The 24820-nt window shown below is 43.9% G+C and overlaps 1 protein-coding gene across 2 annotated transcripts in view; it reads left to right on the top strand.

Moving 5' to 3' along the window:
• The window catches only part of SLC24A4 (solute carrier family 24 member 4), a 102459-nt gene that overhangs the window by 64658 nt on the left and 12981 nt on the right, over positions 1-24820 (top strand). The window contains exons 3-10 of one of the 2 annotated variants that reach the window (XM_033140859.1): positions 4137-4213; positions 7199-7273; positions 7719-7803; positions 8831-8934; positions 11410-11484; positions 13133-13158; positions 13907-13960; positions 16552-16637. In XM_033140859.1, the coding sequence (XP_032996750.1) occupies positions 4137-4213; positions 7199-7273; positions 7719-7803; positions 8831-8934; positions 11410-11484; positions 13133-13158; positions 13907-13960; positions 16552-16637 (582 nt within the window). Of the gene's footprint in view, positions 1-4136; positions 4214-7198; positions 7274-7718; positions 7804-8830; positions 8935-11409; positions 11485-13132; positions 13159-13906; positions 13961-16551; positions 16695-24820 lie in introns of both variants that reach the window. The other variant, XM_033140851.1, reaches the window with a different exon arrangement.

Genomic DNA, 24820 nt, shown 5'->3' with positions numbered 1-24820 from the left:
ATTTGCAGTACTTGGCAACACACTCTGAAAAGCAGGTTTGTTGCCCTTCTGCTGTTACAGGTGCAATAGAAATTTTTAATGCAATGGGCCTCCCCCTCCACCACAAAATATATATATTTGCATGTTCACATCGTTATCACAAACAGATTCCCCCATAAATCAGACCAAGATTTTAACCACAATTTGAATTGGGTTTGAAAATCATGGTTAAAATTTGAGGGGCCAATTTGTAATGTGAAGGGATGGTTTCACAGTGCATTGTCAAACCAGAAAACGAAAAAGGAAACTATCCACTGCAAAAGAATACAAAAATTTGCATAAGAAGAAGAAGAAGAAGAGTTTGGATTTGATATCCCACTTTTCACTACCCGAAGGAGTCTCAAAGCGGCTAACATTCTCCTTTCCCTTCCTCACCCACAACAAACACTCTGTGAGGTGAGTGGGGCTGAGAGACTTCAGAGAAGTGTGACTAGCCCAAGGTCACCCAGCAGCTGCATGTGGAGGAGCGGAGACGCGAACCCGGTTCCCCAGATTACGAGTATACAGTAGTGCCCCGCTAGACGAAAAACTCGCTAGACAAAAAACTCGCTAGACGAAGGCATTCGTCTAGCGGGAGGCTGCCCCGCAAGACGAAAAAGTCTATGGGGCTGCCTCGCAAGACGAAAAAACCGCTAGACGAAAATATTCGCAGAACGAATTATTTTCGTCTAGCGGGGCACTACTGTACCACTCTTAACCACTACACCACACACTTTGCATGTACTGGTTTATGTGTCTAGATGCATATTTATCAATAATTACCTTAATTTAAATAGAAATACAATTTATCTCACCATAGCGGGGAAGACTTTGGCTAGCTGACTCCTGTGCCTACTCTGTTCTCTGTCCAGGGTTGCCTCCAGACTGCCTCTGTTTTGTGGGAGGGATTCAGTCGCATTCCAGAAATTTAGGTTGGGGCAATTAAAGTGGATTAAAGCACTCTGCGCAGCAAATTCTCGAAGAACTGACCATATGCTTTTGACTGTAGGGACAGTGTAGACCCAAATGAACATGATGGGATAAAGGAAAGAAAAGGTAGCTCACACTTAGGGACATGTCCTTGAGAGACAGAGAGTGGCAGGAAACCCATGTTATTTGGATTGTTCATCGTGAGAGCTCCCATCCTGTAGAGCAGTGTTTCTCAAACTTGGGTCCCCAGCTGTTGTTGGACTACAACACCCATCATCCCAAGCTAGCAAGACCAGTGGTCAGGGATGATGGGAGTTGCAGTCCAAGAACAGCTAGGGACCCAAGTTTGAGAAACACTGCTGTAGAGCAAGGGTGGGGGTCCTCCTAGGCCCAAAATGCAGCCCCCCCCCGGCCTCTCTGTCTGGGCCCCAGGACACACCCTCACCAGTTCTACTCCTAGCCCTTCTCAAGGACTTTGGCCTGGCTGGAATGCATCCTTGAATGTTGGTCATGCCTCTTGTTTGCCTGAATGGAGGACTGTGGGTGTCCAAACACCTAAATTTTGCATGAATGGGGTGTGGCCAATGGTACAAAGATGAGAGACAATCCTTTGCCCCACACTGGCATGTGGATCTCAACTGATACCCCGTCATAGAATCATAGACTTGTAGAGCTGGAAGGGACTACGAGGGGCATCTAGTCAAATTCCCTGCAATGCATGAATATTCTGCCCAACAATGGGGCTCTACCAACTGAGCTGGAATGCTTAGTTTGGATTTATTTTTTTTAAGTTCCCCATCCATGCTGTAGGGTGACCATAGGAGAAAGTCTAAAAAGAGCTACAGGGGAAAAGGCCGTAGCTCAGTGATAGTACTTCTGCCTTGCATGCAAAAGGTCCCAGGTTCAATCCCCTGTAGGTCATGGAGAGCCTCCTGCCTGAAACCCTGGAGAGATGCTGTCAATCTGTGTAGACAATGCTGAGCTATATGAGCCAATCATCTGACTCAGCTTCCCAACAGCTTCCTGTGTTCCCAAGAGCTGCTAGTGCTTCTGATTCAGCTCTGTTGAATCAAATACAAGTGTTGTTTTTTTCAGAGTAAAATGGGGGCACATCCAAAACATCCTTTTGTAGCCACTCAAAAAAACTGGGGGAAATGGTAGCAACAAGAGCCTTCAGTCACTTAGAGGCTGCAAGAATTTTAAAAAAGCAAGCTTTCACTTTAGCCTTGCAAATCAACCTACAGAAGTTGCTATCACACAAATTGAGTATTGGGTATTGTCCGATCTGGTGTTGATGGAAAGGAGATCAAACACTGTGTGGGTGCCTAAATCTGCTTGGTGTAAGGGATTCCCTGCAGTCCTCTCATGTGTGCATTGGCTTAGATATGCTCTCTGCATGCAGATTATTCCGTGGTGTATTGAGGCCAAAATCTCTATTTCAGGAAAATTAATTGGATTGAGATTTATTTATTTAAGGTTTAATATTTGTTCCCCAGAGACAGAATGAAATTGTTGCGGTCTGCAGTGTACTCAGCTAATCCTAGACTTTCCTGAATGTTAAGCTTTCTTTATGGCGTCAGTGCTGTTGCCATACAGAATCATAGAACTGTACGGTTGGAAAGGACTCTGGGGGTCTTCTGGTCCAACCCCTGCAATGCAGGAATCTCATCTAAAGCATCCATGGCAGATGGCTATCCAACCTCTGCTTTAACACCTCAAGTGAAGGAGAAACTACCACCTCCCGAGGGACTCTGTTCCACTGTCAAACAGCTCTTCTATCAGAAAGTTATTCCTGATGTTTAATTGGAATCTCCGTTCTTGTAACTTGAAAACGTTGCTTTGTGTCTGACCCTCCAGAGCAGGAAAAAACAAGCTTGCTCCATCTCCCAAGTGACAACCCTAGAGATATTGGAAGGTGGCTATCATCTCTCCTCTCAGTCTCCTCTTTTCCAGGCTAAACATATCCAACTCCGAGTTCCTCATAAGTTTTGGTTTCCAGACCCTTGATCATCTTGGTCGCCCTCCTCTGCACACGTTCAGCTTGTCAATATCCTTCTTAAAAAGTGGCACCCAGAACTGGACCAGTACTCCAGGTGTGGTCTGACCAAGACAGAATAGAGGATGACTATTACTTTCCTTGATCTGGACACTATACTTCTGTTGATGCAGCCTAGAGAAGCATTAGCCTTTTTTTTTTTTTTTTTGCTTGTTGTCTGCTAAGACCCTTAGATCCTTTTCACATTTACTATGTTTTTATATGTGCTGGAAGCCACCCAGAGTGGCTTGGGCAGCCCTGCCAGATGGGCAGGGTATAAATAAAATAATTACTATTACTACTACTACTACTACAACAACAACAACAACATAAGGACGCAGGTAGAGCTGTGGGTTAAACCACAGAGCCTAGGGCTTCCCGATCAGAAGGTCGGTGGTTCGAATCCCCGCGACAGGGTGGGCTCCTGTTGCTCAGTCCCATCTCCTGCCAACCTAGCAGTTCGAAAGCATGTCAAAGTGCAAGTAGTTAAATAGGTACCACTCCAGCGGGAAGGTAAACGGTGTTTCCGTGCGCTACTCTGGTTCGCCAGAAGCAGCTTCGTCATGCTGGCCACATGACCCGGAAGTTGTACGCTGGCTCCCTCGGCCAATAAAGCAAGATGAGCGCCGCAAACCCAGAGTCATCCGTGACTGGACCTAATGGTCAGGGGTCCCTTTACCTTTACTACTACTACTACTACTACTACTACTACTGCCAAGCCAAGTGTCTTCCATTTTATATTTGTGCAGCTGGTTTTTCTTGCCTAAGTGTAGAACTTTACATTTGTCCCTGCTGAAATTCATTTTGTTAGTTTGGACCCAGTTCTCCAATCTGTTAAGGTCATATTGAATCCTGATATTGTTTTCTGTGGCATTTGCTTCCCCTTGTGGTTTGGTATTATCTGCAAATTTGGTGTTATCTGCATCACCCAAATTCCTTCATCCAAGTTGTTTAAAAAGATATTGAACAGCAACAGGGCCCAGGACAGAACCCTGCAGCACCCCAATTGTAATTTTTCCCTAAGGTTTACTGGTACATATAATGCTACTTCTCCCCCCTTGTGTTTGTTTGTTTTTGACTCCCTAATTTAATCTTTCCTGTTCCCTCTTTCTTTCTTTCTTTCTTTCTTTCTTTCTTTCTTTCTTTCTTTCAGCAATTCACGAATTTCCTGATGATCTATTCTCAAATAAGGAAAGGCAGAAAGGAGCAGTATTGCTACATATTATTGGTGTAAGTATACCTAACGTTTCTCATATATGTTGCTGTTATTCTGCAGATGGTTAGTTTAAGTGCGACACTGATTTATTTTTTAACTCAGGGTACAGATGTTGTTGGACTATGACCCCAATGACCCCTAACCATTGCCTTTGCTAGCTGGGGCTGATGGAAGTTGGAGTCCAAAAACATTGTGGGGGGGGGCACTGATTCCCACCCATGCCCTTAATTTATATATGCTTTCCATTTATAGCACACCTCATCCTGAAGGGTTGGAGAGAATAAGTTCTTTAATGGAGCTCTGCTTTCAGTTGACAGACTTGCTGGAGACTATGAAAAGCCACACAGCCAGTCAAAACAGAAAATACTTGCTTAGATGGACAAACCGTCTGACATGATACGATGCAGTAGGAGTGTCCACAGAGCCTCAGCTCCTAAAAATGCTCAGGGCAGAACCTCACATGACACTTAATATGGGCTAGTAGTTGACAGAAATGCTGTAGGATATCTCTTCACCCTGTAGACTTCACAGGAAGATGCAGGCCCATATAAATGAACTGGAGAAGAACTCTTGCACGTGTATTTTCCAGGCTGTGAGATGGGTTGCACTAAGAAGGGGGGAGAGACCTATGGCGCTTCTTAAAACAAGACCAGCCTTGTGTGTATACTGATACACACAGCACCGTGGCACATACCTGGATCACCATTCCTGTCAATGGAAGAGACAGTAATGAGCAAGTGGAACCTTCTCTCTGTAGAACTGAATAATGAAGATCTTGCAGGCAGAGGGGTGGTGGTGTTGCTTTGGAGTCTCCATGCCTGCAGAACACCCATGTTTTCAATGGACTAACGTTCCCTCCATCAGAAGGGGGCGATTTTTGTTGATTCTCCTCCCCTCTGCAGCTTCTTGTGGCCCCCCAAAATCTAAGGTTAGAAGACCTTTAAAAACAGTTTGCTGGGAGGGTGTAGATTCTGTGGGGCGTAGAGCAGAATGAGCAGAAATCATCTTCCTTCTCCTTTCCACCAGCCTTTAATGAATTGAATGTCCTTTTGAAAAAGGAAGGACTCCTTCTGTTCACAGAAAGCACACTTAGGGTCCAGGTCTATAAGATTGCAGCAAGTTACAAACCTATTTCCATTTTGGATTTCAGGAAGTAGTAATGTCTTGCCTATGATAATGCCTCCTCTTCTCTTCAGCAGTTCTACAAATTTCTGAACTAATTCAATTCAGTATCCATAATCAGGCTCGGTTATATTTACATTTCTGCTTTAAAGTCACCTCTTCAGTGGTTTCACATTTTAAATGCAAATTGTTCTTTTCAATTGTAGTACTGTTTTAAAGAATAAATCTGAATTTCATGTTTGTATTTTGAGGAGTCGGGTGATTCAAATGGCTTCTGGCTAAATTGCTATTTTAATAATAAAGGAGATTGGAGGTCTGTCTTGGTGAGGAGAAGTGGGAGAGTGTTTTGGCACCCCGTACTGCTGCTGTGACTAGCAGAGGGAGGTATGGGACATGGGGTTGATCAGACCAGGTAAGAAGAAGGGGCATAAGACATTTGAAGGTCATTTCCCCTTCTGGGCATAGCTGTCAACTTTCCCTTTTTTGCAGTGGGAAACGGCACTGGAATAAGGGAATTTCCCGCAAAAAAAGGGAAAGTTGACAGCTATGCTTTTGGGCCATCTTCCACACAAAAGGCTTTGGGTTGCCATAACCAACAGTCCTCATCCCTGGTCCTGTTGCTGCTAAGTGCCAAATCAGCCCATAACAAGAGATCCCTGACCTACCATTTGATAGTTGATGAGGTGGCTGACATGGCATGTATTACTAAGACCTGGACGGGTATCCTCGGAGGCTTTGCCCTTCTGGTTACTTGGTGCAGCAGCCACACAAGTTGGAGGGCCTAGGGTGGGGTCACTGTTGTTCATAGGGTTGCAGTCTTCTTGACCAGGAAACCCATCCATTTTGGATCCAGTTTCAATGGTTTGTTCACAGCATTCGAAACTCCCATCGTCCTAGGCACGTTTTGCGACAAGGAATTGCATTAGCATGAGCAGTTTCTGAGCTCTGGGTGCAGTACCGTGCCTAAGATTTCAGAGTGGAAAGAAAGGAGACCCTTTTCTGCCTCCCCACTTCCAGCTACTCTCTGAAGACTGGAGAAGAGACCCTCTTAAAAATATTAGGGGGGCGGGCAGGGGAAGCTTGACTTTGTATTTTGCAGTCTTCACATGAGAACTAGACCATGTGAAAAATGAATATAAGATTTTAGCTGCAGTTCATTCATTTTCAGCTTTGTATTCTTCCTATAAAAAAGTGTGCCTAGACATTCCATTGTTGCACCCATAACCTAAGTGTAAGGTGCCATTTAGCTCCTAGCTTTTGTATCTCAGTTTCTAACACTATTTGTTCATAGTGTTGGGGCCATCAGGAGCTCCCTAGTGGAGCTGATGGGTTCAAGAAGCCTCGCTTTGTCCATTTGCAGGTGTGGTTTGAATCCAAACTACGCTTGCAAACAGACTTCAAAGCAGCTCACTGTCACCACCAATCAGCAGTTATTGCAAGCTCTTTTGAATTTTGACCACTCTACTGACCTGTCAGTGTTGACCCATGGGGGTGGGAATTAAGAATCTAGCCTGCTGGCCAAATCCAACACTCCATCCCTGAAATAAGGAGATAGAGGACTCAGTAGGTGGAGGTCACAGGAGGCAGGAAAGCTAAGGGTAGGGGACCTAGGTGAAAAGTGGCTCAAGGAAGGGAGCACACAGTAGAACAGGAATGGGGAACTTGTGGCCCTCCAAATGTTTATTAGACTCCAGCTCCTACCATCACCACTGCTGCCATGAAGACTTGGTACTTGTAATGGGGATTCTTTCTAAGTGATTCAGTTGTCCCTTGAGTTCGGGGTTCATTTGTTTAATTAGGATCAGTACTCAGTATTAAGTGAGTTACACTTGTGACCAAGTTTTGTAATATATTCTTGTTTTTTCTCTACCCCACAGGCTCTGTATATGTTCTATGCCTTGGCTATTGTGTGTGATGATTTCTTTGTTCCATCTTTAGAAAAAATATGTGAGGTATGTGAAAGAGGATTTAAAACCTATGCATTCACAGTTGGTATACTTAAGGGGGAGAAGCTACATCCCTGCCTGACAAAATGGAACCTATATTATTTCATCCTTCACATCAAACATGGGACTGTTTGTTCTAACCAGGGATAAGGGTGGGGCAGGTTGATTCAGGTCTCATTTGAAGCTGAATCTACCAAGGTCACACTTTCTGAAACAATATGTGAACAAAACATTAATCAAAACTACATATCATTAAAAAATGTGTTTATTATTGGAAAAATGTGAAACTGAGAGAACCAAAATGGACAGATCCTTCCATTCTTAGTTCTAATTGTTTGTGGTCTGCTTCACTCCAACATCTGAAGGCCATGTCAGCCAAGGATGGCATTTTAAGATTTAGCATTGCTGCCAATCACATACTGGAATAATGGGTCCCAAATGTTACTTTCAGAAACTACATCTGAGCGAAGATGTTGCAGGAGCCACATTTATGGCTGCAGGAAGCTCAACCCCAGAGTTATTTGCATCTGTCATAGGTAAGAAATCTCCTTTATAGTGTTCGTATACACCAGTTTTCCAAAGGGAAGGGTACTAAGGTGGCTACTACACAGATGTGTGCATGGACCACTGGTGTTCAAAATAACTACGGTATCCTTTCTTGTCTTTCTGCTTTCCTCGTTAGACTCATATGCTAACCTGTGTGCATCCTTCCTCTTGCTTCCCCTGCTTCGATTATGTACCCTTCCCTCTCCCCCTTCATTTGTTCACCAAATCCTTATGCTGCTCCTCATCTCCATGCTTCTAGATGTTGTTGGCCAATGGTTGGAGAAGGTGGGAGTTGTAGTACAACAAAATCTGGTGGGCTATATGCTCCCTTTCCCTGTTCTTGGGTTTCCAGCACTCTAAGCAGCCTTTGGCCCCTCCCACGTAATAATGTATATTATTTTGGAGACCTCCCTCTCTTTAAGTAGCTGCTGCTGTTGATGTTTCGTCATACTGCTACTCCTCTGGCACAGCTTCTGGGAATGTAGGAATTTGGCTTGTACCAAGTCAGTCCATCGGTCCATCAAGCTCAGCATTGTTTACACTGACTGGCAGAGGCTCGCCAGGGGTTCAGGCACAAATCTCTCCCAGCCCTACCTGGAGATGGTGGGTATTGAACCTGGGACCTTCTGCATGCAAAGCAGATGCTCTGCCACTGAACTATGGCCCTTCCCAAGGATCATGTCATTTAGTTGTTATTTTTAGCATATCTATTACTAACTGAAGTTGAGGCTTCAGTACTTTGGCCATCTCATGAGACGAGAAGACTCCCTGGAAAAGACCCTGATGTTGGGAAAGATGGAGGGCACAAGGAGAAGGGGACGACAGAGGATGAGATGGTTGGACAGTGTTCTCGAAGCGACTGGCATGAGTTTGGCCAAACTGCGGGAGGCAGTGGAGGATAGGGGTGCCTGGCGTGCTCTGGTCCATGGGGTCACGAAGAGTCAGACACGACTGAACGACTGAACAACAACAACATTACTAACCCCCTCCTTCATTTCTCTCTTTCTCTCTGTCCAGGTGTGTTTATCACTCATGGTGATGTAGGAGTTGGAACCATTGTTGGTTCAGCCGTTTTCAATATTCTTTGCATTATTGGGGTCTGTGGACTTTTTGCTGGACAGGTTAGTAGGTTTCTTTCATTTTCTTTACCATTACTTCTGAACCCAGCCCAGCAGACTAACCATGGTTTGTTTTCTAGTAATAACCCATGTTGTGAAGCCATGGTTTGTTGTTGGTTTATGAACCATAGCTTGTTTAACTACGGTTGGTATATGCAACTCCAACAGTCTTGCTTTGGCATGGTTTACATGGACACCTCTGCTGGGGTGTTCACCAAGCTATAGAGCAACAGCACTTGGAAAACAACACAAACTTTGGAGGAACAAGCCATGACTTGTTTGTTCCACTGTAAGATTTATTGTGGTTTGTTGAACAAACCATGGTTAATATAAACCATGACTTAGTGTTATGTGCAAACCCAGCAGCTGGTGTGTGTGCAAATATAAATACGTGTGTGTGTGTGTGTGTGTGTAGGCTTCAGGGAGACATATCCTCAGTTCTCGTGATGTAGTGCCATATCTAATGGTTGGATTCATGTCCTGCCTCTTAAGGGAAGTATTTGTTTTGGCCTTATTCACAGAAACAAGAGACTTAACAAATGTGCTGTAAGTTTTGGGCTTGCTTTAGTTTCTGTTGACCAAAGTGGATCTGATGCTAAACTTGGCACTTGTATTTGTGCAAATCTTTTAAAAACATTAAATAAGGGTTGTAGGGGGGCAGCAGGGTTTGGCATATACATTGGTTAACCCTTCCCTCCTACATCACAATCCCAGTGAAAATCCCCTCTTTCCAGAGGTGCTTTTCGGCTCGGGGGTGGGGGGAATTTGCTCTTCCTCTTTACAGAGTGCCTCTCTCCAACACAGCAAGCTGAGTCACAAAGAACTGTAGAATATTCCCCTGTAGCTTTGTTGGGAACGTGTGTGTGTGTGTGTGTGTGTTGTATCTGTTCTTAAAATATTAATGAACATTCATTACAGTTTACCAAACAAGTAGAAATGTTCAGGTTTGACATGAAGAAAAAGCGCTATGAGCTCATCCGAATATAAGGAGAACATTAGGTACTGCTACTGGAAAGAATTTTTTATTTTGTTTTGATTAGGTACTTCTGCTATTCAGATGAATGTTCTTTAGAATACTTCGGAATTACTAAAGAATTACTTCTTTAGAATACTCATCTGAATAGCAGAAGTACCTAACGTTTCTCCTTATATTCAGCTGAGCACACAGCCCTTTCCCTACATTGCAAACCTGAATATTTCTACTTTCATGGTAAACTGTAATAAACAAGAGGTGCAGTCCAGCCAAAATTAAGCACTTTGAAGTCCTTTGCTTTCACTAGAAAAGACTTATGCATATGCTCAATATCCCATGGTTGTCAGTGGGATTTAAAAGTGTGCTTAACTTTGAATTATGCCCACAAAGCATCACACTGTATAACTGTTTTCCCTGTGGGTGCTTAATCAGACAGAATTAAGACCGTGTTGTTCAGAAGCAGTTCTTCCGTAATAGCCCTGAATATCCTACAGCAGCTGTGGGAGTCCCTTTGGTCCTCCAGAAGTTGCTGAACTACAACTCCCATCATCCCTGGTCACTGGCCATGCTTGCTGGGCATTGTAGTTCAGCAACATCTGGAAGGCCAACAGTTCCCCTGTCCTATGGTATGAGGGGTTTCATTCTATGTAGGGTACCCTGGATGAATACCCATGTGGCTACTGTTTTCTGATGTCTCCAATGTGGTTCTTAAAACATAAGAACATAGGACCATAGGAAGCTGCCTAATACTGAGTCAGACCATCAGTCCATTTAACTCCCTGTTGTTTACCCCAACTGGCAGTGGCTCTGTATGGTCTACCTACTACTGAATTTTGGCCTTTTCCCTTGAGATCCAGAACTCCCCTTAAGAAAAAAAGAGCCCTTGCTGAATCTAGTTCAACATCCCATTCCCACAGTGGCCAACAATATGCCTGGACATTAGGCATCTCCCACTGTTGTTCCCAGCAAATGGCACTAAGTGGCTTATTGCCTCTGATCCTGGTGGCACTACATAGCCATGCGGACTAGTAGCCATTGAGGGGCGGGGGCGGGGGCGGGGAGAGACAGTTCCTGTTGAAAAGCCTGCCTATGCTGCTCTGATAGCAAAAGAAGGTAAGAGACCATGTGTGTTGTGTTGGGGGGGGGAGGATTGCGTTGAAATAACCCATAGACCATATTAGCACGGTTCTTACTACATTAACATGGTGCCCTTCAGATGTTGTATGATTACAGTTCCCATCCTTCACAGCCAATTTGGCCTATGGTCAGAAATGATGGAGTTGGCATCAAACAGCATTTGGAGAGGACCAGGTTGGCTGTCTTGTCCTAAGTCATATGTGAAACAGAAAGATGTGCTTGCATATGTGAACCGGCGCTTTGTTCATTAGCATTGCTCACATATAGTAAAGCTATACAACCAGGTATTTTCAGAATGAGTCCTTTAAAACCCTAAGATGAAAGGATGGCTAAGGAGTAATTCTGGAGTAACTCTGTCCTCTTTCCAGGTGGTCCGTCTCACCTGGTGGTCTGTGTTCAGGGACTCTGTCTACTATACCATTTCTGTAGTCGTGCTTATCGCGGTAAGTTTCCATTTTTGACCTGCTCCTCCACGGAGTTGTGAAGGTCCTGAATTTGAGAAGTGCTGTTGCCACCAGAAAGTTCTTGTTTGTTTTAGGATTTATGATGAAATATCAGTAGATGAGGTCACTTATGATGCTTAAAACTAAATTTAAAAGCTTAAAAGACACCTGAGCTGTAAATCTAGCTGCCGTTCCCATCCTCAACTGGAACTGGAAGTCCTCCCACTTATGATGTTACCTAGGGGAGTGCACTGTTCAAGCCCCATGCAATCCATCAGAGCTGGCTCCATGTTTGAGAGGGCCCTGGGCAAGATGGTCTCTGGTGGCACTTGGATTAACCCAGTTGAGCTGACCTGGCAGTGGTAGAGGGAGCAACGATTCTTCAAGCAGCTCTGGCTGGTTGGGTCTGATTGCCATTCTCAACAATGTTCCTGGAGCAGGGAAGTGCATTCTGTTGTAGGGGAGAACTGCATGCAAATGGAAATGCATGAGCAAAGTCTTAACTTCTTCTTTTTTCAAGGTGAAAAACCAATATTAAAAACATATCTCCGGATTCCAACAAGAGTGGGGAAGAAGCTGGGAGGCCAGTTTAGAAATGGTTGAGTAAAGCAACCTGCAATGTTGCTACTCAAAACTACAGCCTTCCCGGGGCCACTTTTCATTTTAAAAAATAATACATACATCAAGTAGAATAGAAACATTGCCACCCGACCCCACCCCCACTCACCATGCCCCCCTTCCACCTCTTTCCCCCTTTTCTTCCTAATGTAACACTAAATGTCTCAACAAATGAAACTGATCTGTAGAAAATGTAACAACAGCAGAAGCAGCAGCAACAACAACAGCTTATTACTTATACCCCACCCATTTGGCTGGGTCCCCCCAGCCACTCTGGGCGGCCTTCAACAGGAGATTAAAAATACATTAAAACATCAGTCATTAAAAAACTTCCCTAAACAGGGAAACTATAAAGAGACATTGCACATACTTTTGTAAACCAAGAAATCTTTAATAAAAAATATGTTTTAAAAATGAAAAAAAAAATGCCAGGGCTTCATGATACACCTGTGTGTAATATTTCATATACTCCCCACCACCTCAGTGCTGTTAAACCTAAGGCACCATCTGTGAGTCTGCATTTGCCACAAACACCCAGTATAGATGTGGTGTTGAATTTGGCCTTGACCGCCACAACAGTTATACAGAAGAAGAAGAAGAAGAGTTTGGATTTGATATCCCGCTTTTCACTACCCGAAGGAGTCTCAAAGCGGCTAACATTCTCCTTTCCCTTCATCCCCCACAACAAACACTCTGTGAGGTGAGTGGGGCTGAGAGACTTCAAAGAAGTGTGACTAGCCCAAGGTCACCCAGCAGCTGCATGTGGAGGAGCGGAGACACGAACCCGGTTCCCCAGATTACGAGTCTACCCCTCTTAACCACTACACCACACTGGCTCTCATACAGTATCAAACATTTATAGTGTTTGAGAGTGGAAGTCCTTTTCTACCCAGAAACCATTCTATGCCAGACATTAATATCTGCCTCTGTTAAGCCTTTTCATGTGCTGTGTAATGTACTGGAAATTCGTTAAATTGCACTAGCGGAATATAATTCTTCTTTTCTCTCTCTCCTTTCTCCTCCCTTTTAGTTTATCTATGATGAGAAAATTGTATGGTAAGCTGTGGTTCTTATTTCTTTCACATGGATTGAGGATTAGAATGTAACCTTGTCTTAAGTATTTTGGGCCATACGACAATGGAGAGACCCTTGGCTTGAGCCCATTCTGCCATTGCAATGCCGATGACTGAAATAAGTGAATGGTTAGCCGGGGTGAAGGGGCAAGGGAAGGTCACGTAGCATTAGATAAATGAATAAAGTGATGCTACCGTGTTTCAGGGAAGTCTTTGCTGAAGAAAGGGGTCTCATGAGAGGGAAATGGCTTGGCAAGCAGAGTGGCAGAGGCTGTTAGGCCTAGAGAACCCCACTTCAGAAGGTAACACTGGGCAACAGAGAAAATGGAGCTGAAAGCAGAAAGGATGGCATGAGAAGAGGCTAAACAGATGAAAGCCCCAGCAAGCCAAAAAAAGTAATTATGAACAAATTGGGATCCAAACTTCCAAATAATGCAGATAATGAGACGAGGTGCAAAGGGAAAGGGGGAGCAAAGAGCTTTTGCCCATGACAATAGTTAGTTAAGTTAGCTTATTAAATTTATGAATTGCTTCCCGAAACAAAAAAGCCACGAAGAGGCAAATCTGTTTGCCTTGAACGATGGGAGCCCTGCATGCACAAAAGGCAGAAAATAATTGCTCGCGGTTGTATCAGTGGCGCTTTCCCATGAAAAGTGTGCTTTGTGGCTTAGTGACAGCACTGCTAATTGCACCTGGTACTTTACTAATTTCCTTTTTTTTATTTCTTTGAGGTGGGAAAGTCTTGTGCTCATCATTATGTATTCGTTCTATATACTTATCATGAAGTAAGTACTTTTCTTTTCTCCCACTGTTCTTTAATTGTGTTTGGCTATCTGAAAGATACTCGGAGTCCAGTGTGATTTTCATGCTCTTTATTCAGCTCATAGTAGTGAGGAATGTAGTTCCCCCAAAACGTTTGCTTTATATACACTATTTACACAATGGGCCCCACGTGATTGGCTAATTCCGGGATACTCCTGTATGCCAATCAGAGTGCGGATTCACTTCCACCTGGAGCTGGATTGGGTGGCTCCTGCAGACCAATCAGACTCCTGCAATCTCAATCCTATTGTTCTGGGACCAGTCAGACTGCTGCAATCTCAATCCTATTGTTCTGAGACCAGTCAGACTGCTGCAATCTCAATCCTATTGTTCTAGGACCAATCAGACTGCTGCAGTTTGGATCCTATTCAACTCAGTACATAACACTATCATTAAAATATCTGGGGGTGCATTGTGCTTTAATGCATGCCTAATGATTACTCAGATAACATCACCTTTCTCTTTCATTGCTGTAACATTCCCCAGGCTGGATAGATTTTTGTCTGGATATATACTGTGTGCAAAAAAACAAAGAGAGTTAGTAGTTTGGCCCTGTGGAGGCTGCCGTAGTACTGAAGGGAGTTGCAGCTAAGAAGAAATACTTCTGTGGAAAGTGGGTTTCTTGCCTTCCATTGCCTCCTTAAGCTAAAGAAACCCTCCACTCCAAATCTGGTAGAGGTTGCTGGTAGAGGTGGGGAAGAAATTTGATTCAGTTTGCATTTAAAGGCAAACCTATCCAATGCTGAAACAAATGGAAACTTAAAAACACCCATCCTTTGACATTTACACTTCTCTGAAATATGCAATGCAGTTTTCCAGCCATCCACTCTGTACAAATATGCATAACAAGCTGCTATGGAAATGTGGAGAACTGAACCTAAGATTGGAAAAATGAGAAGCTGGGAGGAACCAAAACTGATGGATTCACCCATTCCAAGTTAGGGGACCCTCAAGGACAGCATGGGAGGTGGTGTGGTGTGGTGTGCAGACTGCAAGGAGGAAGGGGATTTGGTAAAAATGGCCTCCTGGGCTGTTCCACTGATGAAAGGCATCCTCTAGATCAAAGAACCTTTCATCAGTGGAAAGACTGGATGGTGCTGTGGTCTAAACCACAGAGCCTCTTGGGGTTGCTGATCAGAAGGTTGGTGGTTCGAATCCACACGACAGGTTGAGCTCCCATTGCTCTGTCCCAGTTCCTGCCAACCTAGGAGTTTGAAAGCACGGCAATGCAAGTAGATAAATAGGTACCGCTGTGGCAGGAAGCTAAACGGTGTTTCCTAGCACTCTGGCACTCATCACGTTGTCCTGTTGCACCAGAAGCAGTTTAGTCCTGCTGGCAACATGACCCAGAAAGCTGTCTGCAGACAAATGCTGGCTCTCTTGGCCTGAAGCGAGATGAGTGCCGCACCCCATAGTTGCCTTTGATTGGACTTAGCCATCCAGGGGTCCATTACCTTTTACCTTTTTTACTATTAAATATAACCCAGTGTAAGTAAATACATGACTTGCAGTAGGATAAAGGTTTGAGCTTGAGAAAGATCAAAAGTCTGATGTGTATGGGAGCTGTTCTCTCTTTCTTCTTCTTCTGTTGCTGTTCATCTTCTTCATTTCATAGAGCAGAAGTAGACAATGGTCATGTTTGCATGCCATGCTGAACAATAGTTAATGGTTTGCCATGATCACACATAAAAGGGCTCTGTTCTACCCACTTGCATGCAGAGAAAGCAAACCATTATTCTTGGCTTCACATTACATCTGACATTGTGCCTTGTTTGAGGGAAGGCCCTTAGCCCAGTAGTAGAGCAGTTGCTTTGGATGCAGAAGGTCCCAGATTGAATTCCGCTGCACCTCCATTTAGGGCTGGAACTGGGAGAGAACCTTGTCTGAAATGTGGAGAGCTGCTGCAGGAAGTTAGTAATAGTGTGTGTTCATGTAGCAATGCACCATGTATATTACATGGATTTTATACTTGTGTAATACACACAATTATTGCATGCATATCCTTTTGTTTGTATGTGTGCCCATAAAAAGCATAAGTCACGATCCAGCTGAAGCATTTAGACCCCATTGCATTTGTTGTTGTTGTTCAGTCTTTCAGTCGTGTCCGACTCTTCGTGACCCCATGGACCAGAGCACGCCAGGCACGCCTATCCTTCACTGCCTCTCACAGTTTGGCCATTGCATTTAGCGGGAGATATATAGGCATGCTCTTAGTTCTGCACTTGAAAATCAATGCTGTGTAAAACTGATTAATTTTGGCTGGATCACGGCCAAGGTGTATTGCATTCATCATCCAGTGATGTTCCCTGGGTGGCCTTTGGCAAATAGTTGTGTCTCAACCTACCCTTTTCACAGTGGTAACAAGCACTGGAAAGTGCCATAGAAAAGATTGCTGGAAGTTAACTATCTACCATTAGAATAAACAAAATAAAATAAAATAATTCTTTCCAGTAGCACCTTAGAGACCAACTAAGTTTGTTCTTGGTATGAGCTTTCGTGTGCATGCACACTTCTTCATTAGAATGTTAGCATTTTTCTCCCTCTATCCATCTAGGTACAATGTGAAGATGCAGAAGTTCTTTACTATCAAAAGCATGAATGTTGGCAATGGCAACACTGTCAACAGCGAACTGGAAGATGGTAATGAATCTTTTGACATTAGCTGTGATGACCCTTCATTGCCATTGCTGTGGAAAGGTAAGGCTAAGCAGACAGGAGCTGGACAAAAGCTTGACGAGAAATATTGTTCTCTGATAGTGTTTCTTCATACATTGACAACTGGCACCTGCAACAAAATGTTGTGATGGGGAACACTCCTCTTTTCTGCCCCAAGTCATCCAGCCATACTCTCCTTCATGACAGGGCATTCTGTTCCATTTTTATGTCCTGGTTCTTGCCCAAGAGCCAATCACCATTCTGTGGCAACTGAGTATGCTCAGTTTTCAAACTGGGCTGTTTTGATGTGAGTGGGTGTGGGTGTGGGTGTGAGAGAGAAACAGATGCAGTTTTGGCTCCAAGAACAATGGTACTCATGCCTGAACATCAGACACAGAGGGTAAGTTAGCCAACTCCCACAGTCTTAAGCAGAATTATATAATATTTCCCAGTTCTTTCTTTTTTTCTTTCTTTCACTACTCTCTGAGAATTGTAGCCAATGTTAGCCCTACTCAGAGTAGACCCACTGAAATCAATGGACATGACTAATTTTAGGTTTATGGATTTTAGTGGGTCTAGTTTGAGTAAAACATAGCTGAATGCAACCCAATCACATCTGACACAGCTAAGCCTTTTCAAAATTACCCCAGCGCAAGGGCAAGGAGCCCATGCCATTGTATGGTAGGCTACCTGCCAGATATGCAGAACTCAAGACTTTATGCACCCACATATATCAGATATACCGGTATCTCTTCATCATCCATCTAGCTAGCAGGCCAATTCCAGCCAAGCAAAGGCACTCAAGGAGGACACAGGGCATGGCTCATGAGGGGCATGTGCTAGGAAGGGAATGCAGCCTAAGGAGAGTTCAGAGATGCTGGGATGGCCACATGGAGCCCCAAATACCAGGTGGGGGGAGGGTTATCCACCTTTGCCCTAGCACACGTGTTCACATGATGCTAACATGGATCATAATGTCTGTGCCTGCAGCTTTGCTGTGGTTTATTTATTTATTTTAGATGATTAATAGGCCACTCTTTGAGTGAAAGCCTCTCGGAATGGTTCACACCAATTTAAATCAACAATCAGGTCAATAGAAGGTACAATATAACCAGCATGGACCAAGCAGTGACGGAAACAAAAGCTAGATTAAAACAAGTGATGCAAGCTGCACAAATTAGGAGTACCTGTGTGAATTAGAAAGGTCTTTAGCTGCTGCTGAAAAGAGAGATTTTGCACCAGGCAATTCTCTCTTTGCACCTGGCAAGCATTCTAAAGTTGGGCTACTGGAAGGGAGGATGCCCTATATCACCCATCTTGTTGGCATTCTTGCTCTCAGGTACGGCCACACTTGTAGTGATGCACCTCAAGATTCCCACAGGTGCTTATTTGCTTCTCTTGGAATCTCAGGCTTAATTCTTGAATGGAAGTTGGCTCACAGGCACGCTGTTTCTTCCCTGACTGACATGCCCTTGTGGCCACATAGATCATTCATGCAGATACATGCTCCCAGATGTATTATATATAGCACCGCCTTGGGACTTAGGATAGCATTGTTTTTCATGCTGCACTCTGGAGGACCCTGGAGAACATCAGTAATAGGAGACAGTCGTCTCTAAAAGACAGCTTAGCAATGTACAGCTACAGCAGAGCATTTTATGTATTCCAGGAGGCCATGCCCTCAATTTGCACAGAGCCTCAGAAAGGCCCAACATGCCTGGCAACGGCTCTCTTGCACCTAAGAACATGCAAAAGACTCGTTTGCAACATGCTGGGGTTCTGGTGCAGGTGTGCAGGAATCCCTTGACAAGTCCACATGAATGGTGGAAAGCCTGGAAACTATTTTAATAAGGCACCAAACAGAAGAACGTTAGTTTCAGCATTAATGTGTAACTGCTGAGTGAGGAGCAGCAGGAAAACTGAAGCATCCATAAGAGTGTTGGATTCCAGTGCGGAGCAAGTGTTCTGGCACTTTGGTGTCATGTTGTGTCCTCAGAAACAATTACTGGCACCCAGCTGTGCAAGATATGCTGCCTTTCACAGGCTTGTCTGTGAAGTTACCAGCAGTTCCTGAGTGGGAAAGTAACACCAAGAGACTGGTGCATTAGGTGGTGCTACAAAGTGTTTGAATTTTTGAAGCGGACATTGAGAGGTGGCTCTCACCATATACAGACAGTCTCAATGCTTGTGTTATAAAAATTAGGTTCAACCCCAGAAGGGAGTCCACGAACCCGGGGGAGAGCCTTAGTAGGGCTCCCCTCCTCTCAAGAGCACTTATGAATAAATAGAGACGATACAGAATCTCCCAAGGCAAGGCGATAGCCTTTTATTTTTTACTACTGCAGCAGGGTGTCTTGCAAGCAAAAGACCTCGAACAAAGGCGCGCAAGCTCCTATATAGACTTTTGAAATTGCCCCCCTCCAGCTCAAGACCACCCCTCCATACATTACATCACAAATTGGGAGGGTCTGGTAGCAGTGATCTGAGCATCTTGGACCCTGCCCCCATGTCTCCTCTTGCCCTCTACCAAAAACCCATCAAGTGAAACAAAAGATATTTACATTTCCCTATTTCCCAGCTAAGTTAATCACACCCTTTTGTCTGGCACTCAGGTATCAGGATGCCAGAGATTATCACTCAGGCAGAGGGCTGCTGAGTAGCTGGAGGGGCAACCCCCCTTTTGTTCCTGAAACAAAGAAATACTTGGTCAGTTGGGAGTCAGAATGGAGTGAGGCCTGTCTTCCTGTGCTGTTTTTCAGACATGTGGCCTTATTTGTATTGGTACATTAATAACAATTATTATATATAAATAAAATACCTTAAAATTCTTACAACACTTGTATGAAGAAAAGTAGGCATTTTTTTAACTATTTAAAAAAGGAACTGCATATTTTTCTTTCCTTCTCCCCCACCCCCTTAAACTAACGCTGCATGGAAGACTATATTTCTGACCCTGTTTCTTTGATCCTTTGATCCTGAAAGATTTCCATATCTATAAGGGTAAGGGTTTAAGCAGTGAGAATACCAAAAGTTCTGTTCTTAGTTTTTGTCTTCCTTGCTTCGGTTTTGCTATACTTTTTTCACTCAAGGGGGAATGTTAATACAGTGTGATTATCCATCTAGCATTGTCTGTTGTAAGAGCACTGTGCAAACTGAGCCAGAATGAAGCTATTTGCCATGTTAAAGCTGCACAATAGCTTGCCTTCATTTGACCTCCCCTCTGCACAACTAACTGCCTCCAGGCAGCCTTTTTGCTGCTAGCTGAAATATGCCACATCTTTCTGTTGCCCTGGCTGCTGAAACATGCCCTACTTGTAGCTTTGAGCACAGCCTCCAGCAAAGCTGCCCAGGTCCTTGGTTAACACCTCTCTTGGGTCAGTGGGGCTCAGATCTCACCTTAATCTTCTCCAGTGTATGAGTGCAAGTTCTGATTATTTTCTAACAAAGAACACCTGCTCTCTACCCAATGCATTCTACATCCTGATGGTGGGAATTCTATTACTTGAGGGTGCAGATAAAAGGGAGGTTCACAGACTGCTGAGCGGCCTTTGAAGCTTGTAACTTTTATTGCTTCCAAGAGCTTCGACTGGAAAAAAACATAAAAGCTTCTATTACTGGATTCTCATATATAGAGAGCTTTTCACCCAGAGGAAAATCCAATTTCAGAGACAAGCCTTCTACGCAAGAAGCGAAGATTTGTACCTTTGCTGCTAATGTCCATGTTTTGACAGTAATAACATGGTCGCTGGGCCCCCTGGTTTTTATTGTGATGGTCCACAGCTTGGCTTTGATTTCTAGCTAGTCAAAAGAAACCCAATAGTGATTAAATACATTAGGGCATGGAATTGTGTGGAATAGAGGTCAGCCGCTTCAACAACTTACTCACATTCCAGAGGGTGGCATTTATCTTTTTCGGCAAAAACAACACAGAGATATGTGGCACTCTAAAAGATTAACAGACTTGCTGTACCATAGATTTCCCTGGGATAGAGCCCACTTTGTCTGATACAACTTACCCAAATCAATTGGGGCAGTGGTTCCCAAACTCCAGCACCACCCATGGACCACTTGAAAATTGCTGAGGGTCTTGGCAGACCACTTAATGATGTTTCTGCCCATTGTACCAATTGTAATTTTTTTATATATTGTATTACAATCTGAATTATAAGAATTCAATAAAAGTACAATAAAAAATCAATTTGAATATTCAGTGCTATAGATGTGCAATCTCCCACCTTCAAGCACAAATCTGCAGACCACCTGGATGAAGCTGGTGGACCACCAATGGTCCACAGACCACAGTTTGGAAATCCCTGGACCAGGGTGCTCAGAAGGAAAAAGGACAGGACTTCTACCTATGCAGAAGAGGACATTATATATTTTTGTAGCACTTTTACCAGAAGTAATTCTCGTTTCCCCTGCCTCACTTTACTCTAGAAGGTTGTAGCTACCCATGGCAGATGCTTGCTTCCTCCTGGGGAATGACCTCCTAGAAAGGACTACTTCAGGGTATACTGCAGCTCACCTCTTAGTGGAACAGCCAAGGGGTAAAATGCAATATGTGCTCAACACTCTACTCAACCTTGAAACCTGTGTTGCAGTGCACCGTGGGGCAAATCCACTTGAGACTGCAGCGAGTTGGTGGAAACAAGTGCATTGTTCTCCCAGGTCCCAACTCCACCCACAAAGGCAGCACATTTGTTCCCCCTAGCCTGGCTTGGCTATAAATGCTTTTGGGTCAGGCCTGGGTCTTTTCTTTAAGCAACAGACAGATTCTTTCCCCTATTCCCATCTACAAAGCTCTTCAAATACATTCCAAGCCTCAGCACATCCTATCTTCTTTTCCTGTTCACCAGTCTCTGTGCCTGCCTATCCTTCAGCTCTCCCTTCCAGGCTTTCCCATCTTCTCCACCTGAGAAGTTCCATCTCATCCTGCTGAGATTTATGCCACCAGCACCCTGGTTTCCTTGGTACCCATGGCTTGGTGCTGATGTATAATCTCAAGGGGCAAAGAGAATCAGTTTGAAGCAACAAAGCCAGAGGACTTGCTATAAGCAGAAGAGTAATGTGCTGTGTTTGCAGTTAAGATGAAGTTGGTGATGGTGGAGGAATATGATTCAGCTTGCATTTAAATAAAAACTTAATTAATTTGCACTTTCCAAAACAGTACAAGGACTGAAACACAGCCATCTTTCGAATTTCATATATGTCTGAAATTTGCAGGGCACTTCTCCAGCCAAGTAATGTGTACAAAAATGCATTTACTAGGATACAGTGTACATAAAAATACATATATCAGTTAAAATAACATTCAATAATGCATTATGCTAGTGAAAACTGCTTGGTACAAAATGTGCATATTAGGAAAAAACGTTTGTAAAATGTGTGTGTTAGGAGAAATTTGCAATACAATGCTGGTGAGTTTTCATGAGGACTTTTTAAGAAAATTGCAAACTGCTGTGCAAGGAACTTAAGACTGGAAAAATGAGAAGCTCAAATTGACAGATTCGTCCAGCCACAGCCAAGTCTTCCTGGGTCCAGAACCCAGGACCTTGATGCCTCTATACGTATAGTACAGCCTCCATCCTTGTATATCCTCCCAGGTACTTCAATGCTCATTCCTCAGTCTCATTGGGGCTCCTCAAGCAAGTTCTGTAGCAACTGCATTGATGCTTCTGTGTTGCTTTTGATAATGTGCTTCACCCGAGAGAGGCTTCCTTAGTAAGATTAGCTCTTTAAAAAATGCTGTGACTTCTTATTCCACTAAAATCCATTGATAAGCATCTGTGGCTGTCTCTTGCTCTTGATAATAATCATACTTAATGGCACTTAGTACTTGTGTAGCACTTTTGCCTAAGTGCTCAAGTGCTTCTCATGGATTATTCTCAGTAATGCCTGCAACAATTCCATTAGATAGATAGAACAATATTTCCATCCTTATTAAAGGTATTGTGGCTACAGCTAAGATAGTGGCATGCCTAAGGCCATCTATGTTAAGTTCATGGCTCAGCTGGCATTTGAACCAGGCACTTCCAGCTCGTATATTCTGGTTTAACCACCTGATGGGAGACTTTAACACTGGAGGTGAACCTTTGGACCTCTGGATGTTGAACTGCAAGTCCCGTCAGCCCCTACAAGCATGGGCAATGGTGAGGGATGATGGGAGTTGTAGTTCAGACTTATAGGTGGAGGACCCAAGGTTCCCCACACTGTCTTTAACCAGATTCCTGAAGAGTACCTTCCAGCACCTACGGCAGTCATTGCGCTTGATCCAGAAAGAAAGAATGAGTTGTACTTAATTCCCCACTGAAATTAATGGGGCTTCACGCAGGCATGACTAGTGTTGCCTCCAGGTTTTGGAGGCCCTTGGGCAAGACACCCTCCAGGGGCACTCCTCTATTAGTGAACGTAGCTCTTCACTGCAGCAGATTCAGGGTGACCCCCGGAGTGCCTGGTTCTGCTGACCCTTGATGGGCATGACTAACTTTTCAATGCAGCCCGGGTTCAGTTAACTTAGACTTCATACCCACCAACCTATTTGCAGCACAAAGGTGTAGTTTTTCTCAGTCCGGAGTCGTTCGTGCTCATCCTCAAACATGCTGCTTTCAGTCTTGATTAATTCTACATCTTACCTTCCACAAAGTTACTTGATACACATTTGAAAACCCAGCCCTTGATTAGGTTATCCACACCTTTTGCTTCCTACACATGCCTCGGGTGAATGAAGGAGGTGGTGATCTTGGTATATGCCCACTCACCATGTCATTGGGCAGGTGTTGATACTCTCTCTCTCTCTCTCTCTCTCTCTCTCTCTCTCTCTCTCTCTCTCGGACCACCTACATCTGTTTTAAACGAATACACTGGGGGGCCCAGTTCAGTACAGAATTGTGTAAGCAGGGGGCAGGGGCCGGTCATCTGAGCTCAGCCTTGGGAGATGCTTCAGGTGATCGCCTGATATAGTCTGAAACTAAATGTTAGTTTTGACCCCTTCCACACCTCTCTCACCAGTCTTCATCTGTTTTAGATAACAGGCATGTGATCACCAGGTGCGAGATTTGTTGAGGGTTCTTCTGTTATTCTTTTGTTTGAGTTGAATGTTTTCCCTGATCTCCAGTGCTTTTGAACTGAAATTCTACACTAATGACTCATTTGTTTATTTCATTTTCCTGTTGACTAAATTTTCCTGTTCCTGCTAATGTAAGTAACCTGCTGTAAATGTATATGTATATATTTATCCAACTTGATAAGTGAGGCAATAAAGAATGATATTGCCCCTCCATTCTTTCCCTTCCCCATTGTCCACATCCCCTTTTTCTCTGGGGTTTCTATTTTACTTCATTGCAATGTGTTTTCTAACACCACATGTCTCCTGTCTGCTAAGCCTTGCTACACTTGCTATGTCCAGCTGGTTGCATTTGTTGTTAATACTTGCATGCATTTATTATGTGTTCCTTTTATTAATTCTCAGGGCTGCATGTCCCCCTGACCCCTCTGGTTTAGTAGCAAAGTTAAGGATAGCTTAAAGCTCCCATTTATATATAAACTGTCGCAAATCCATCGAAACAAGTCTTTGCTAAGCAGCACAGTAACCTGAAAAGTTACAGTGAAGACAAAAGCACCTTCTAAAATCATACTTGAGGCTGAAAGGATTAAATCATTTGGTTGCTAGGGCAATGAACAGGCTACAAACTTGCTCATTCTTTTGTTGAATAGTAATACACATTTTTGAGGAGCTGTCTTCTCTGTCTCAGCAGTGATTGACATTTTAGTGTTGTTATTGGGTTGGACCCACTATGTGTGTTCAGAACTACTCCCACACTACTCTCCATGTTGTCCTGCTGACAGAAATGGGGGAGGGGATTTTCAGATATTCCCCTCCTTTCCTCTTGCAGCCCCCTGTGTCCCCTAAAAATCTCTGCTCGAGTGTCGGGGGGGGGGGACAATCTAGGAACAGCATGGTAGTTGGCACTGAGAGCAACGGGCGGGAGGGGTAATTGGTGAATATTGCCTCCTATGAAAGGGCAAGTGTGAATCCAACCTGTTATAATGAGTTATTTATTATGATGATACGTATTCCAGACAAGTTATGCACTTTTAAGACCAATTAATTCTGATGGCAGAGAGGTGAGCACATGCTAACTGTTTCTGTTAAGATCAATGAGATGGAA

Source organism: Lacerta agilis, chromosome 1 (genome assembly GCF_009819535.1).
Source record: "Lacerta agilis isolate rLacAgi1 chromosome 1, rLacAgi1.pri, whole genome shotgun sequence".
Classification (NCBI taxonomy): Eukaryota; Metazoa; Chordata; class Lepidosauria; order Squamata; family Lacertidae; genus Lacerta; species Lacerta agilis.
Note: the sequence above shows the minus strand (reverse complement) of the source record. Positions and strands in the feature narration are given on the sequence as shown.